Here is an 18,203-nt window from a genome sequence, read left to right on the forward strand (position 1 = left end):
TCACAGCATGACACTCCAGCTTGTGTAAAGGATGCAGCAACGTGTGCTGTCGTCTTATTAATGGTGTGATTGAAGGAAGTAAGTTTCATGTGTGGATTTTGTAGCATCAGAATATGTAATATGAGACCTTTGATCGTGGGAGTTACTTGGTGCAGCTGGCTCTTAATGGTTGTAGTCAAGAACTACTCTAGCAATTATCTTTTTAACAGTGAATTGTTTTTCACACTTCAGTTAACATCCATATTAATCACTACATCTGTTTTCTTTTTGAGACCGGAAAATTCATATTTACCCAAATGTGGAACTATTACTTTAATTCCTTCAATTACATGTAATCCAACATGATCGTCACTTATTATTTCAGGAGTGGAACAGATGCCTCTAGGCTCTTCTTGTTCTAACTCTACATTTTGCACTGACTGATGCACTGATCAACAGTCACCTTCACCATCGACGTCAGGTTTGTGGCTTCGACCTCGTCTAAATCATATGGTGCAAAACACGCCGCATTCCCCCAGAGCATCATGGGCCTTCACCGTCCAATCGAGATCAGCATCACAGCTCCGACGAGTTGAAAAAGGAACTAAACTGCAGACGGAAGGATGAATTTCACAGATGAGCTACATTCCCGTGTGCCCTCTGTTGTCATTGGTATTCATCTGCAGCAGCAAAGAGCGAATTACTTTCCAGCGAGGACACGATAACCCGCTGTGGTTTGCCTTCATGTGTTACTGTAACAGTTCAGTGGATTTTTATTTTTTGTCCTTGTTAGTATTACAGCCCCGTGTTGGTTTTAATCTTCTGCAAAGGGAACGAGAGAGAGAGAGACTGAGAAACACTCAATATAATCAGTCCAATGTACATGGACTCTGAAAGCTTTTAATGCAGCCGACTGGTTAAACATCGCACAGACGCTCAGACAGATCATATTTACACAGGCTCTCGAGGAATGGAGTGCAAAGAAGTTTTTAATTGTACAAAAGAAAAAGAGGATTCGGGCTGCTTGGGGAGGACGTGACACGCGGAGCATCTCAACACCTGATTCGCACGGGGACCAGATCGTGTCTGTCCGACGTGACGTTAATTCAATCGTAAGACGAGTCGGTGCGTCAGGTCTGAGTAACCTCACTCATGCCGACTGCTTCAAGACAAACCCTCACACAGAGTTAGAATAATTACTAAATGAACTGACATGATGATAAACCGTCTTTGTCTCAGATCGTTCAATTTGCTCAGTTAGTGCTTTCTGTAGCCGTTAAGTGTCAGTATTAAGAAGTGCAATGATGCTTTTTTTTTTTTGTACGGTACTAATAAAAAGTAGTTGCATGAGAGTCTCTTACATCGACGTTAACACAAGAGTCAAAGTAAAGAAATAAACTCTACAGACTTCAAACTCTGTAAACCTAAAAGTACATGTAAACCTAAACTGAAGGGGATGGTCCACCACCTTGTGTTTCGATGGCAGAAGAATTAGAAGATGAAACACAATCAGTACCTATATGAAGTCCCTTTTCGATGTAACAGCCACAGTGGTGCATAGACAAGAAAAAACAAAACCAGACACCCATGCTACAGTTTGACCGTAGAAAAGCAGATGGAAAAGGGCCCCAATGAGAAGTGTGCTCAGGTGCATGTAACCACCCTGTCGTCTCCTTCTGTTATCACAGCTGGAGGTGAAGTACACTTTCTAATATGGGGGGTTACAGTAGCAGTTAGGGGGGGCGGGGGGTCATGATGAAATGTTCACCCAGGGAAAGTCTTCTCTCTCCTGGGTTCAAATAAGCCTGTGAGGCCCCTTTCCTCTGACTAGGCCTCGGACTCCAGGTCTTCTTGTCCGGCCCCGTTGGTCATGTCGTCCGTCTCGGGCTCCAGCAGAAGGAACTTGCCATCGTTGGTCAGCGGCATGTTCTTCATCAGCTGAGCCAGAGCCTCGGGGTCCTGGGAGGAAAATAAGAACTGAGTTGCTGCGTGATAACATTTTACATGTGAGTGTTTGAATTCCTCAACCTGCTCCAATATATTTAAATGTACCTACTTCGTCACCTTTCTGTATTGGGTGGGAAAGTGTTGACTGCTGCCCTCTAGTGGTTGTGTTCCTAATTATCTTTTTGGTTTCACTTGGTCAATTATAAAAAAAACTATAACACAGCATATTTTGTACAAAAGGTGCAATAAAATATGCTTCACTAAAGACAAAAGAGGAAATAAATCATACAAAAAGAAAAGAAAATCTTTCAAACCTACACATACAGAAAATATGGAACAATTACTACTGTGGTGTAATATACATACTCAACTGTAGAAAAGGTCTTTTAGTGAAAGCAAGTTTGAAGAGTTTTTAAGTTTATTTTAAAGTTATAAATATCTAATTGACAAAAAACTGCTTTAAAGTTTGGAGGCAAATGAGATGTAAGAAACAGGTCCGACAGATTTATTACTATCACTAAGTTTGAACCAACCTTAAATGCATTAGCCGTTTTAAATGTCACCATATGATGGCGTTACCTTCTTGGCTTCTGTAATGTCCTTCGCCAAGCTGATGGTGTAACATATCTGTGAATGAAGACACAAAGATTAACACACGTAACACATTTGTGCAACACTTCACACATTTCCCCTCTTTCACAGTGCGTGGTGTCTGAACCTTTTCGCCCTCTGTGTTGCTCTCGAACACGAAGGCGCTGAACGAGGGCTCTCCCTCCTCATCCCCGTCACTCCAGTCTCTGCCCTCGACCACAAATCCCATCAGCCTCCCGTTCTCCTGGTGGGCTGCAAACTGGCACACCTCTCCGAGCTGGAACTGAGAAATGAGTGAGAGGAGAACGGTGATAAAGGTTTAAAAAAATATTGGGTTACAGCGAACATGACTGAGCCTTTTAAATTCTATAGAAAAAGAAAAAATGATTATTTAGTTAATGCAGACTTGTTCTTTTGTACTTACACTTATTCTTGTAACTTGAGTCTGAGGATCAATCAACCTGTTATGAAGACAAAATAGAGACTCAGAGGAATATTGAAATACGACAGTGACACGTCTTCTTTGCTCGTCTCTTTTTTATTGTCTTTGACCAAGAGCAGTTCTCTGGGTCAATCTCAACAACGTTACTTTAGTATCTAATTGAATTAGTCTCATCTTGTCTGACAAACTTATTACAGAGGGGACAATCAGTCCCGGGTTATACAACAACTCAACATCATGTTATTGTTGAATAACCCGAGTGGAGCTGAGTGTTCTTCGTCACACAGATGTTTACGCTTTGATGAGGCTTCAGGGTTTTTTTTGCTCCATGAGCCCTCCTCAGTGTCGTCTTCATAATCTATATTTAGCATCAGCTGGATGGAGACAACTCACCTTGAGACAGTACAACAGACATGTTGGATTTTATAGGTCAGGCTTTCACAATATCATTACATCTATATAAACTGTAATGCTGTTATTTAGCTGTAAAGTACAGGTTTAACACACTGAATGGTTTGGAAGGCTCCAGGATTCCAGCATTGAACAAGGTCGAAAGTGACAAAGTTATAATGTAGTAAATGTAATAGTAAAGACAGGTTGAACCAATAAATTAAATAAAACAACATTGCAAGATTATGATAATATTTTAGGATAACTTCTCCAAACATTTGGTACATGAATGAAGTCTATTTTTATGCTTCTCAGTGACCATATTTCATAGTGGAGCTAAAAACAACATAATTTTCTCTTCGAACACAATTGACATTGGTATTGATTCACATATAAAGTAGGGAAGTGAGATCCGATCACAAGTGGTCACAGGAAACACACCCTGTTGTGATGGCATCTCTCCAGACGGATGTTAACACCAGGTCTGAACCACTTCATACCTGAGTGATACACTTTACCTGAGGCTGCTGCTGGTGACCATGAGGTGCGACTCTGTGGTCCTGAAGATGTTGTGTATGGCTCGGGCGGCCAGCACCTGCCTCATGGCCTCATAGATCACCTCCTGGTTGTCGCCACAACGAACCGCCATGGAGCCCAGGAAGCGCACAGCAAACACCTGTTGCAGGAGGGAGTCTGCAGAAACATACAAACATCAGCCACACGCATAAACACGTGAGCAGCAAGAACACATGAGGACAGTAAACGAAGATACATGAGCACTCAGGTAGGAGAGTACACTCACAAACACAACAGAGATTATCCTGAACCATTACCTGGCACGTGGATGAGGTAAATGCTTACCGTCACTTTCTGTTGAACAGTCATCGTCCGTTTCTCCAAACGGATTTGTGCGTCTGTCAGGAAGGGAGCACAAACACCGGAAACAACAATTAGAGTCATTAAGAATAATTCAGCTTCCTGGAAATAACCTAATCACCACTATGGGGCCAAATTTCAGGAAATTTGCGTCATCACCCACCAGTGGCTCGTCCCTGTTATTCACTAACCTACACCCACACTAACTTCCTGCCCCACTCGCTTACTCACCTCCCTCCGGCTCTGTTCTGGTCTTGAAACTCAGAGGCCGGGAGCATGATATCAAACTGAATGGGTGTACCAGGGGCGATTAGGTCCTCTGGTTCAGGAGCAGCCCCCGTCTTCAGAGAACCACTGCTGCCAGCGTTTACACCTCCGGGCTTCGCTCTGCAGGACAGAATAACGTTAGTTAATAACATTAATAACATTAATATTTCAACCACTTGATGGATCACTATGAAATTTGATAGAGACACAACAAATACCTTCAGAGTTAGTGACTCCCTCACCGCCATTGATGAAAACAATGATAATAAACCTCCACAGAAATAACAATTAAAACTACAGTTAATACCTAAAGGCTCAGAACAGATGAAGGCTGGATTTCTCACATCCCTTCTCACCTAATGTCAGATTCTGAACACGGTGCAAAATCTCACAAGTGTTTCAACATGTTGGATTTCACTTTCTTTTCTCCACATGCATGTAACACTGCCACGCAGCCGCTCTTAACACGTTTATGATTACAACGTGTTAAACCTTCCTGGTGCAGCTTCCTTAAGACCTTTACTCTGACACCACCCGCCGGCCAATTACTAGCAAGCAAGCAATGTTTGTTTATATAGCACTTTTCACAAACACTACACACAAAGTGCTTCACAGTCAACACAAGGCACCAGATAAAATATGCAAGAAGGGGCAGATATGAGATATAACACTTAAGAAACTGTGTGTTTTCTAATGCCAGACGGAACAGATGGATCTTTCGTTGCTTTTTAAAGGACTCAAAACATCTCAAAACATATTGGAAAAAGTGGGTCTGAGGTAATTACATTGAACTATCTTCAACTGATCATTTTGACATGCAATACTGTTTCACCTCTTTTCTCATCTATCTATCTATAATCTTATTACTCGTCATGACGAAAAAAAGTCTTGGGTGGAAGACCTAAAAAGCCAAAATTGAGGTCTGGGGACGCATGACTCCTGTTTCTTTCAAGAGTGAGGAACTCTGGGAAATCAACATGTTTTCAGAACAACATAATAAATCCAGATCATCTTTTCAGTGAAATGACGATCACCCTCAGCGATCTCAGGCTTCTCTCTCATTCCTTCCAGGAACAAACTGACATCATGTCATCAAATGACATCAGCGACTAAAAGGTGTGGATGAAGATACTGTATCTTGTTCAAAGTGCTGCAGAGATGTTGTGAAAATCTCACATTTTACAACAATACTCACGGAGCCAGAAACAAGCACGAATGGCCACTGCTTAACAAAATGTGTACAGTGTCACGTCTGACCTGTCGGGGTTAGGAGAGCCTTCCTGTCTCTTCTCAAAGCTGGTGATGGGCGTGACAGCCTGGATGGCACTTTGGTTCAGTCGAATGGCCACAGCCTGACAACAAAGAACAGGGACACTGCAGCATCTCTATATCGGCAGGTGTATGTTTGAAGAGTGACTTCAAACGTTTCCCAGGTTTAACATGACCTGTAAACAGTTCTTCACAGCACCTAAACCTATAGCATCGCTATTTCCGGTAGCGGACATTTCGGCGAAAAACACGGTGTAAATTCGAATGTCAAGGCTTATGGACACTTGGATGAAGTCACAGGAGCAGTGAGGAGGCAAGTTATTTTTTATTTATGTTGTTTTTTACGTTTGAAGAATCTGTTCCCCGGTTAATTCAATAGTATTGGATTTGGCTGCAACACTGTTTACCCCTGAAACTCCAAAGTGTTTTGAGGACTCAAACACGTTCACCACTAGGGGGGCCTCCATCGGCATAGAGGTGAGAAGATAATGAGCTAATTTTCTTTTTTCTGTGAACTATCCCTTTAAGCTCATAGCTGGCTTAGCTCTATTAAATGCCAACATTGAGTTCCGGATTTGGCTAATCCACTTTATTGCCAGCAATGTGAGACGAGAGAAACAGGAAACATTAAACAAGTATTTTACTTTGGCCGGTGTCGTTATGTCCCAGTTATTACGGAGTACTCCAGCTAGTAAAGTTGGGTTTCTCAAAACCTGGATAAGTGCCTATGCAGGATGCTGAAATCGGGCTAAGATGTTTACATGCTTAAACACGGAAGCTCAAACACAGTCAATGAAAAGTTCTGCATTTAGCATTTGGTTCCTCAATGTCTGCTGAAGTGAAACACTTTACCTCTGGGTTTTCAGTCAGGTAGATCTGCCTGGAGATGTTGTTCACGGTGCAAATCCACTGAGAGAGAAAACACACGAGATCCACGTTAGAGCTTCCTCTCGACCTCAGACACGAGCAGCCTGAAATCACTTGACTGACAGTGGCTGTGACAGGCCAGTCAGATGAGTCCAAGCACAAAACCAAACATAAAAAACACACAAATGAGTCTGGACAGCTGCTCCCTGTGACAGATGCTCGTAGCCGGAGAGACGTCTCTGGCACGACGATGTAAAAACAATAAAGAAGATGAAACGCAGCCTCTATCACACTTACCTCTTCATACTCCTTTTTGCTCTCCGCTTGCAGAATCATCGACCTGGAGGCATCAGTAACAAGAGAGAAGATTTAATATAAAACACCAAATACTGGATCTCACACATATTTGTGTTTTACTTATTGCTTGATATGTAAAAGTGTAAATACGTTTTGCCAGAGGGGGAGGTGATCTGAAAGCAGTAGCGTCTGTCCTCGCACTCAACAGCCATGACAGAGCTGTTGTCCAGGTCCAGCACCATGCCCCCGGCCACCGCCCCCCGCGGCTGGCACATGAGGTTCCCTCCCTGGGTGAAGAAGAACAGTCGATCCCAGGCTGTGGTCACCAGGCCGGTTTTACTGGAGCACGGAGAATGAGACAGAGCAAAGAGGGTGGGTAAAGGTCAGTGGTGAGGGATGTGACGTTACCAAAACTGTGACGAGGGGGGAGTGTTGAGGATTTAAAGCTGGATGTGACGGAAATTCCTTTCTCACATCTGGAGTACAGATTATTTTAGAAAAAATGAAGATGTGCAATAAGTATCTTCCAAGTCCTTCTCCCCTCACAAGCTGTGCAAAGTTTCTAAAAACTAAAATAGTGGTAATATTGCTTGTGAATTTATATTTTACACCTTGTTGAAAACAAGGTCAAAATAACATACTTGAACATACTTGTTCCAAATGAATAGTTTCTCCTTTTCTCCCTATTTTGCATATTTTATTCCTCCACAATATCTAAAATAAACTTATTTTAAAACTTTATTGTGAAACTTGTTTTTATTTGAAAATGCTTAAGCTGTCTTCAATTTTAGATGTGATTAGATTTTTAGAGCTATCCTTGCAAAGATGGTTTGGTTTGGAAATTTGTCTTGGCTAATATTTCATGGGTTATGTAAATAAATAATTATAAAGAAAATATAATAAATAAATGCTGAGTCACTCAATCTAAGTACAAAGCTTCATGTGAATGACTCAGTATAACTCAAACATGCGGAACACTATCAATGTGGATGGCTTATCTCTGAGCCTTTGCTTCATACGCACTGTTTAGATAAATATCAAAGTGCGGCAACATGTGACTCAGAACCTTCATATTTGCAAAACCCTTGGAAATAGCAGATGCTCTGTGGACTCAGCTCGGTCTGACAGGCGTCGGCGGCTGCTAGCAGCGTGTCATTAAGCTGAATGGCATTCTGTGGAAACCTTTTCTCTGGTATCGCAGACATTTGTCACAGACTGTGGACGTATGTGAGCGAGAGACCGAGTTTGACAGCGCTGACATTTCACTGAATCACATTGCAGGCGATGCTACACTTCTACACCCTGCAGCCATTAAGGAAGTTTCCCTTCTCATATATCCACTCTGCAATAAGCTGACAGCGCACACTGTCTACACACAATACCTGACACACCTCATCTGCTGAGACTCATTGTTGACTTTGTTCATGTGGATTTCGAGAAACAGCAATATTCTCCTTATGTTTGCTCATAGACATTTAAAATGTACTGCCCATGTCTACTGCACCAGACTGGATTCTCGAACAAAGCCAAAGCCATATGTGTAAGAAGCACTGATTCTGCTGTTCAAAGTTGTATCCCCCCCGAGACACCCCTCGACATGCTGACTGGCTCGGAACGCTACAGGAATAGGAAATGTCCTTGGATTTTAGATAAGGCCATAATGAGTGTAATTAATCTTACTTCCTTATGTTTAGGTAGCCGGCCTTCTGGATAAGTGTGCGATTGACAGGCTCAGTGTCCTTATCTGGCATGTAGACAGTGTCCTCCACTGAGAGGAGCTCCCTCTGGGACGCACGCATGGCCTCCGCCTCCGTGTCCAGCTGGGACTGGATACTAGACAGGAGAAAAAGTTTAAATAAAGGCAGAGTCCCAAATTGACTTTTAAAAATTACTTCTTAAAAAAAAAACAATTTGAGCATCAAAATACATTTGCGGAGCATCAGCATAAACTTTTGTCTGAGCAATACTTAAGAATGTCCATAACAAAGCTCACGTTCAAATGTCGATGTGATGAAACAAAGATTACTGACATAAGGTCTTTACCTTTGTGTCATGGTGGACACAGAAGAAAGAAAGTTGTCCATCTTCTTCGACACCAGCTCGATGCCTTTCTTGAAGAAGCTGATCTGAGATTTAAGAGACAGAACTGGGTCATTTATTTGATATTTTATCTCATCTTCACAGTTGCATTTTTAATGTAATATAAATTTCTAGAAGCAATAACAATTACTTTGATGCCAGTAGGACTGCAACTAAAGATTATTTACGTTATCAATGAATCTATCCTTTATTCTCTCAATTCATTGTTTTGCCTGTAAACGTCAGAAATACTTTTGTCATCCAAAGCCCAACATTCCATCAGAAAACGTCAAATCATCACATTTGCACATGCTGATTGATATCCTGTCAAGAGACAAACTATTTACTAGACAAATAATTATAAAATAGATATAATATTACATTGCACATCTGTATCTGTTCCTGTGAATCCATGGCTTCTTTTCTTTTCGACAATGAACTGATAATAATGACTGGATCAGATTAATGAATGGATCAGTTAGTAAACCGACAGCTGCTCAGTACCTGTGCTTGTGTGTAGCCTAACATGGGCTCCAGCATAGCGACTCTCTTGCGATACTGCAGGGCGTTGAGGGCGCAGTAATACTGCAGTGAGGCCTGGTGCTGCTTCCTTCTAGTGTAAGCCACTTCCTTCACCAAGTCTGTCTTCAGCTGCACGTACAGGAGTAGCCGGGTTAAACATGCACACACACACACACCTAGACACAAATGCACTAACAGGTCTAAGCATCACTTAGGCTTAAAAGGTGCAATACTTGAGCTTTTGGCCACTTGGGGCAGCAAAACTTTCTCTTAACACTATTTCGATGTATTAACAAGTTGATAAGGTTGATGTCTTATTTACACATCAAGCATCTACTGATCAACATTTAACTTTATTATAGTATGTCCACCCAATAAGAGTAAGTCCTATATTCACTCTCCTTTTTGCTGTTTTGGTTTCCAGCAACAAAGTGTTGTGCTTTAACTCTTCTTAAACACTTAACACGTACACAATGCTAACCAACTATTTGCTGAATGTGCATATGCAGAAAGAGTCCTGCTCTCACAAACACACAGATTATCTTGAATGTGTAACAACACATGCAATAGAGGCAAATGGCATTGTGTCACCACAGTCTTAATACAACAGTGAGCTCTAGCAGTGAGCAACATTTAATTCCATCTCTTTGTGTTTCAAACACTTAGAAAAACACTCCCACATTAGCAGAGCATTACTGCAGGGAAAGGCCATTTACAGCCTGAGATCAATGGAAGAAAAGCTCCATTAGTGAAGCTGAGAGAGTGTTTCCCCGTCTCACTACCTTCTCATTCTCCTTCTTCTTGGGCAGTCGGCTGTACTTCACCATAGTTGCCTCATGCTCTGCAGCAGACGAGAGAAAGGACATGAGGCTCAGATAATAACTACAAGCGTCAGCTGCTTTCTGAAACTGGTGGAAAAAAGTATAGACTCACCATCAGTGGCGATGCCAAATATTTCCTTCAGTGTGCTTATCTCTGCAAAATTCAGTGTTTAGTGAGTTTTGTTGCAATATCTGCAACAGATTAACATCTTAAAAATACATTATTGCTTTATAGTAGCAGATAACTCAAAGTGTATGGTTGTGCAAAATGAATCTAATATTTTAGAACCATTAAATGATGAATTACCAATGCAGCTTTTTTCTTTTTCGACTAATACATTTAAAAAAGATTTAATTCAATACAAAGATAATTTTATGATGTTATTATAATGAGTTTTGTGCACGTGTGTTTGTGTGCATGTGTGGTCCTACCTGTGAGGTCCTTCTCTCGGAACTGGATCAAGGGGAAGACCATGCTGTCAGCCATCTGGTTGGCTAGCGTTGAGTGGAGCGAGTTCAGCTGGATGAGACAAAAAACACATTATACAAAAATATCAAGTGCCGCACAAGGACACAAACAGAGGATGTACTCTTGCCAAACATCTTGAGGGGGGGGCTACAATTCATTTTTTAGTATTTACAGTGACATTTGCTGCCAGTTATTTTTTTGGGATGGAAAGATGGAAAATAACATTTCCGGTGAAATGGGTGCAGACAATGCCTCCCCTCCATCATAAGAAGCTCCACGTTGTGGAACAGTGCATTTCGTGAAGAGAATGATAAAACCTCATGTTTTCCCAGATATTGGAAACGGGGCCAAAATGTTGCACACACAAGCAAATCCTGCTGTTATTCTTCATGCTTATGAACAAGCTACACAACCGACATTTGAACAAGCTGACACCCCCTTTAATCTGCATTATTTTGCAAGTGCTAAAGTTCACAGGATTAGGTTTCAGCAGTTGGCTTAATTATCACTGCGAAATGAGCTCTCCTCTGTACACGACGAGATAAAGGTCAAACAAACAATCAACCTGTGTCCTCTGGGCATACTGTGTATATATATATGTGTGTGTGTGTGTGTGTGTCTGTGTGTGTCTGTGTGTGTTCTGAATCTTGTTGAGTGTTGACTAGGCAGGCTTGTGAACTCCCGTGGCTGAATGTGACAGGCCCATCTGTTATGACTATGTACCTAAACCTGCACAGCTCTCCTCCATCTATCCATCCATCCACCTACCGCTGCCTCCCTCCATCCATCCGGCGCCATTGGCATCATTCCCACCTCTTAGCATCAGTATAAAATCAGTTTGCTCTTACAGGGAGGATAAGGTCTTTTCTAATTGGGGTCATTTTTGAACGGCGTGGAAAGAGAATGCAGGTGCAACATCCTTTGTAACGTGATTAAGAATCATCCGTCTCTTCTGCTGTGCGTGCACCGTGCACACACACATAAGTACACACGTATAATAAACAAACACAGGCCTCACCTCCACTACAGTTTTGGCGAAGCTCTGCAGCGTGGTGATTACCTCTTCATCACCTTTTCCAAGGGCAAAATTCTAGACAGAAGAGAGGCCAAACAAGTTTAATCATGAAACTGCATAATGTGGCATGGAGAGCTTCCCTGAACTGGGAGCTTAAATGTAAAAAACAACTTCTGCCAAGATTTCTGGCACATTACTTTCATGGAACAAGTCCAGGGATGCTAAAACACCCCATGCTAAGAGGCTGAGTTTAAAGCCTTGTTTAAAACTACTAAAAAGTGCATCAATTACAGGTCATTGCAGATTTTTTTTTCCAAATCCACTTTGCAGACAGGAATGCGTTCCAACACTCTAATGATCTACGCGTTTCTTTTTCAGCATGATTTAATAGATCCGCTGTGTTGAATCGACACCAAATCCATTTTAGTTTCTTGTTGGCTACATAAAATGAGGCTCCGTGATGGATTACTGACTCAGAGGCACCTCTACTTCATCTGTCTTTCATGCACAGAGATTTAATAGACATGACAGAGATAAGGTGTGGCAGACACATGCAAACTCACACAAGGAATAAAGGTCAGATGGAAATGATAATACTAATGCGGGTATCTTGATAAGAAATGCAGGCATTCACCAAAATGAAGGTTTCCCTTTCTGTTCTTTTCAGCACATTAGGTTAAATCAGGGCAAGATTAGGTTGCGCAGTAAAAATATAGGTATCTATGACAGATATTTCATGATGGAATTTTCAGCAAAATACTGCATAAGATGTAAATATTATCTGAAAACAACATTGGGCCTCATTGACCAACTGAAGAAATGTCTTCTTAAGAACCCACTTAGACAGTGTTTAATGAAGATTCTGACATTCACCAATGTTTTCTTATCTGGGATTTGTTCTTGTGTAAGAACAGAATCTACGCACACTGAAGGGCACTCTTACGCACACACTGACAAAAAAAGGAACAAGACATTCATCAGTATAAGAACACAGATGAGAAACTGAAACAGATGAGAAACTGAAACCATCAAACTGAGGGGTCACCACAAGTGATCATGGTTCCTATACTTACTTTCTTCTCATATTCCAGGAGCTGCTTGGAGAGCTGCTCTGTGGCCAGACCCATTTCACTCTGTAGGGGAGCAGATTGACAGAAAATGATAAATTAGCAGGCTGAATTTCTCAGGATTTGTCCCAAGCTTCTATAGCTGTCATTATTATCTTGCGGGACCTTGTGTATAATGCGGGAACAATTAAAGGTGAACTGAGAACAGGTGAATCAGCCTTCATATGAGAAAAACAACAACATGTTGATGAGTCACATAAATGCCAGATCTACCAGTGACCTATTATTGGTTCAGAAAAGGTCTGAAGGCATGTTACATAAAACCAAACAAAAAACCAAACATTACTGGAACATGTTGTTGAGTGATACATCAGCTATACAAAGTCAAACCCACCACTACCCACAGCACACCATAGTAACTGAGCAAATTGAACAGATAATTATTTTAAGGCAAACAGTGGCATTAATTAAATTTCAAATGTGGATGGAAAGGTTTTATAGTTTACTCAGTGGAGCCTTGAACCAGTATTATGGTTCACACACATTTTCCAAAGGTCAATAATAAACTCATGCTTAAAGGTTCCTCAGCTGCTTCTATGAACCCTCGGTGCATAATGTTTAATTATTCAGTTTGCATTAGTGAGGTTGTAAAATCAGTGTTTAATATCCTAGTTTGGCATTTGTCCAGTCAAAACCTCCAGAGAGACAAGAGCATCCTCTTTAGGTCAGTGCAAATCTAAACCAAAACAATAGTGAATTTCAATAATGCAAATGTTCCACTTTAACTTACCTGAGCTCCAAAGACCCGCTGCAGGGACTGGAGCAGCTGGTTGGTGTAGTCTGTGAGCATCCCGGCATCTTCCTCAAACACACTGAGCAGAGAGCGAGTCTGTGGGACAAAATGTTTGCCGACATTTTATTATCCACTGTTCTAATGATCAAGAAAATAATCTGCAAACTAATCTAAAATAAAAAATAAGCTTAACATACAGCCCAGGACAGTTAAGTTGGAGCTTCATCTGTTTCTTGGGGAAAGTTTGTTGAAACTGTTGGGCAACCATATAGTGAACACTACACTACAAAAACTATTTGCTTAACCTGAAATTCGTAAAGGAGTATTGTTACCTCTGCCACAAAGGTTATGTGTTTATCGCTGTTTCTTTGTTTGTTAGTAAATTAGCACAATTACATAAAAACTACAGAATGAATCCATTCAATTTTGTTGCAGATCCAGGATTTTATTTCCCCCTTTTCTTTAACAGTGCAAGATGGTGTTTTGTTAATTTCGTATGTGTGAAATTTGGTGCAGAATCCAAATAAACATCTTCTTCAAGTGAATGTGAATGTGTTTTCATAAGGGGAATGTTGTTGCTGTGCTGGAGGTATGTGCTCTACTAAGTGCCTTTGGAGTTAATAGGAGCATTGGCATTAGTAGACAGCAGACATTAGACACAGGGAGAGAAATGAGGAGATCTGCGGTACTGAAGTGATACTGGAGGCATAGTGATTTTACTGCAGGCTGGCTGTATGCAAAATGAGGAAATCATGTCTGGGGTCAGGTGCAGCGAGGTGGGGCAGATACAGATAGAGCAGAGAGGAACACACCCACTGGCTAAAGTCTGTTTACAGTTCACTCCTGTGAACAGGGAAACTGTGATGGTCGTTTCACACTGAAAGGAGATCACCTGAATAACACTTTGAAACATTGCTTTTAAAAGGTGCTGTATAAATAAAGTTATGAAATTATCATTATCATTATCGTTAATGTTATTATTATTATTATTATTATTATTATTATTATTATTAATTTACTGAATGAAAGTAAGAGGTCTATTTCTTATAATAAGAGTCTACAATGTGAAGGACAATAATGTGAGAGATGAGAATAAGCCTCCAGCTTCAGCTTGGGCTGCACTTAAGCACAACCATCGAGGATGTCAGCAGCGTTAACAGAGTGATGTAACACAGAATACAGGCTACATTAGATGTGCATGGTGAGATACCATACATGTTCCCTATTAACAATAAAATCAAAGAAATACATATCGAGATTTATATTTACCCAGCTTCTTGAAAAACTGATATATTGTGTAAAATAGTGTTAACTTGCTGATCTTGTGTGGGAAATGTGATATAAACAAATGTAAAGTAACCAAAATTACCCCAATGTTGCTGACTTTTTGCACAAGTTTAAAGATTATTTTAATTCCCTTAAATATATCAATTAATCATTCAAACACACAAAGAAAACGTTTCGCAGAGGAAAGAAATTTAGAAACAACACAGAGAGCGCCGCAAGTGAGGGATCCTCTCCCAGGACAGACAGATAATAAGATATTAATAACATAATAATAATAAGACCGTGGAAATATTTAATAATCTCTTTAATGAAGATGTGGGAATTATATTTCCTTTGTCTTATTTTAGTTTTGAATTATATTCTATCTTCTATTCCAATTGTCTTATGCTTACATCTTCCTATAAGTAAAGAACAGATCTCTGCTAGTGTTAGTCCTTGTGCATTATAACAAACGGTGTCCTGTATATTTCCCTTTACCATCACTTCACATCCATGCATGAGGCCCAGTGAACATGTTGCACAGTTCATGTCAGAGCTGTGACCATCACACAGCATGTGGGGCTCACCACAGACACAGACACCAGCCCTGTAGCAGGCTATTGACTAATTCCTGGGGATAATGGAAAACCCTCCCGCATCCAGAGAATCAGGCCCAGATTGAGTCTAAACACCAGAAACAACTAACGTCAGAGGACTCTGCAGAATAAAATGGCTGCAGGTGTGTTTGTGTTGTATGTGGTAGTGACATCGTCCATAATGAGTTGGGAAGTTAAACAGGGAGTATCTCCTCCGGCAGACAGACAGGCAGACAGACAGACAGGCAGACAGACAGGCAGACAGGTGACGAGCGGCGGTTCCGTATCCAAACAACCAAACGCTCATGATAAAGTCAAGCTGTATAAACAACAGCAGTGTTCACGGCCCTGAACGAGGATTTCACATCCACATAACAACGTGTCAACACAGAGCTGTCACCGAGCAGAGGGAGCGGACTACAACCGGGACCAGGATACTCTCTGGGCTTCAGTAAGGTAGCTTCGCCCCCTCCACAGTGACAGGGAGCCGGGTCCTCTCCCCGGGATGAGCCGCTCTCTCTCTCTCTCTCCTACCTGAGGACTGTCCTGCAGCGCTTCCTCCAGCAGCAGCTTGTGATGAACGGCCGGCATCTTGTTAGCGTCGCAGTACAAGGGAATGAGGGAGGCTTGAATGATTCACGGCTTGGACTCGGTTTCCCAGAGGCCACCGCGCGGCCGAGGGACGCGCTGGAGGCGGGCCCAGTGTGACGTCATCCAGAACCGACGGAACAAACATGGTGAAGAATAAAAAAACAATAAAAACAATAAAAAAAACTATACATGTATATATTGTTATATTGTTATATTGTCTTTAGAAATAATCACATACACAGGAACCGATTCACACACTATATATATATACTATATGTATATATATATATACAAATTCACACACAGTATATATATATATATATGCACTGTGTGTAAATTTGTTCCTATTTTGTGTATGTGATTATTTCTAGAGACAATTGTCTCTAGAAATAAGTTGTGACAAACCAGGTACAGCCATTGTACTGTAAACAGCGACCCCATGTGGTAACAGAAATTATTTGAAGAGTTCTCTTTCATACAAAACATAAATCATTTCCTTTACTTTAATTATGTTTGTAAGTTTTTCTTCTGTTCTAAACTCTGATATAAATTGTAGATGTACTTGATACATGTATTGTTCATTTTCTGTTTGAGACACCGACATCCTTGCATCATGTCCATTGGCCAACGTTATGGTGTGTGTAAGAAATAATCTAATAAATAAATAGCAAACAAAGAATAAAATAAAATAATGATTTCACAAAATCAGGCCACACAAAATGTTTCAAGGTTAAGATATCTTGAGTTCCTGCTGAGCAAAGGTTAATCAGAGTGAGCCAATAAATGTTTAGCATTTGAAAAAATAATGTGAATGATTGACAAGAGAAATTAATTAATCAGCTTGATTGTTTTAGTGCTAAATGTGTATGATCTGAATGAATGTATGATTATGCAGTGTTTAATACAGCTGATTGGCACAATATCATTGCCATTTAATTAAAAACCCTTGTAAGTAATCATCATCCAGCTCCTATTTTGTTTTGTCTCAGACACAAATGTCAAATTACAGGCAGATCGTGAGATGTACTTAAAATTGTTCGAGCAGCTGGTTCTGAAATTACTGCTCCCTTTTTCCAGAAGCTGCACACATCTGGAAGAAACAATCCCTTCTGTCACTGATCCCATCGGAGATGATGAAGTGAATAGTCACCGTGCTCCTAGCTTTCCAAATGTCAGATACTGCGACATGAAGTGAGCGCACATCCAAACTAAACAAGAAGATTGACTTCTTTGTTCTATACTTAGTCAGATCCAATTTATTATGTATGATAATTACTTTTGAACTGAAATTATTAGGTTTAGGTGTAGATGCTGAGGCGAGGCCAGAATATAATGTAATTAAAAACAATTAGATTATTGTTTCATTTTTAGTTTGCCCAACATTACAAGAGCAGTTAATATTGCCACGTATATTTCACTTCAGAAAATCCCTTATAGCTATTCCCACTCAGCAAAGATTATACATCGTCTCCACCTGTTGACTTCTATTACAGGTGAAAGTGTAAGTGGTTTAATGGCCTAATGACTGAGAGGTAGATAAAAAACTTCAATCATGACCGAACCTTGTACTTAAAACAAGTGTAAAATAAACTGACTTGTAATAAGTTGTTTAGTGTTCAATATGATTTACTTGAGAACAGCAGCTGTATCATTTTGTCACCAAGATGACTTTACAATCACAAGATAATGTAACTTAAAGTGAGTGAAACACGAGATGTAAAACTCTAATTGTTTTTCTCCTTTTTACTTCCTCCAAGACATTTTAGGTCTCCATTACAGTTTAATTGACGTAAGATCGATGGTCATGTCTTGTTGTGTAGCGTCTAATGTAGGCAAGCCGTGACACGCAGCTGAGCCGGAGAACATTCTTTCCTCCCCGATGGACTTGGGTTTTTTAATTGGTTAAGTTGTGGCTGTAAATCAGACAAGGCATTTCAGTACCGAGTTGGATAATTAACTGTTTGTGCTGGCTCGGCTAAGTCTGGCCTATAAAAAGAGATGCTTAATGTCAGTGGAACTAACCTGGATTAAACAAAGCAGCGATTCAGCTGACCAAGGA

General features: G+C 40.7%; 1 protein-coding gene across 1 annotated transcript; it reads right to left on the reverse strand.

Annotated features, from left to right (window-relative positions):
* Positions 1–843: 843 nt before the first annotated feature.
* On the reverse strand, positions 844–16,244 carry appl2 (adaptor protein, phosphotyrosine interaction, PH domain and leucine zipper containing 2). Its single transcript, XM_035156264.2, has 21 exons — positions 16,088–16,244; positions 13,689–13,787; positions 12,905–12,964; positions 11,835–11,906; positions 10,780–10,867; positions 10,460–10,501; positions 10,309–10,367; positions 9,509–9,655; positions 8,969–9,051; positions 8,606–8,758; positions 7,076–7,264; positions 6,926–6,968; positions 6,614–6,670; positions 5,750–5,844; positions 4,457–4,612; positions 4,211–4,263; positions 3,868–4,042; positions 2,942–2,978; positions 2,645–2,800; positions 2,506–2,553; positions 844–1,938 (listed from the first exon to the last, which is right to left on the reverse strand). The coding sequence occupies exons 1-21, from the start codon at positions 16,142–16,144 to the stop codon at positions 1,807–1,809; spliced, it is 2,001 nt and encodes a 666-aa protein (XP_035012155.1). The 5' UTR covers positions 16,145–16,244; the 3' UTR covers positions 844–1,806.
* Between the last annotated feature and the right edge of the window lie 1,959 nt (positions 16,245–18,203).

The sequence above is a fragment of the Hippoglossus stenolepis genome, chromosome 5 (assembly GCF_022539355.2).
Source record: "Hippoglossus stenolepis isolate QCI-W04-F060 chromosome 5, HSTE1.2, whole genome shotgun sequence".
Lineage (NCBI taxonomy): Eukaryota > Metazoa > Chordata > Actinopteri > Pleuronectiformes > Pleuronectidae > Hippoglossus > Hippoglossus stenolepis.

Excerpts from the sequence above, each read along its gene's own strand:
- appl2 (XM_035156264.2), bottom strand. The coding sequence starts at position 16,144 with ATGCCGGCCGTTCATCACAAGCTGCTGCTGGAGGAAGCGCTGCAGGAC. Across the intron at positions 11,907-12,904 it reads TCCTGGAATATGAGAAGAAA|AATTTTGCCCTTGGAAAAGG; the intron begins GTAAGTATAGGA and ends TCTTCTGTCTAG. Across the intron at positions 10,368-10,459 it reads ATTTGGCATCGCCACTGATG|AGCATGAGGCAACTATGGTG; the intron begins GTGAGTCTATAC and ends CGTCTGCTGCAG.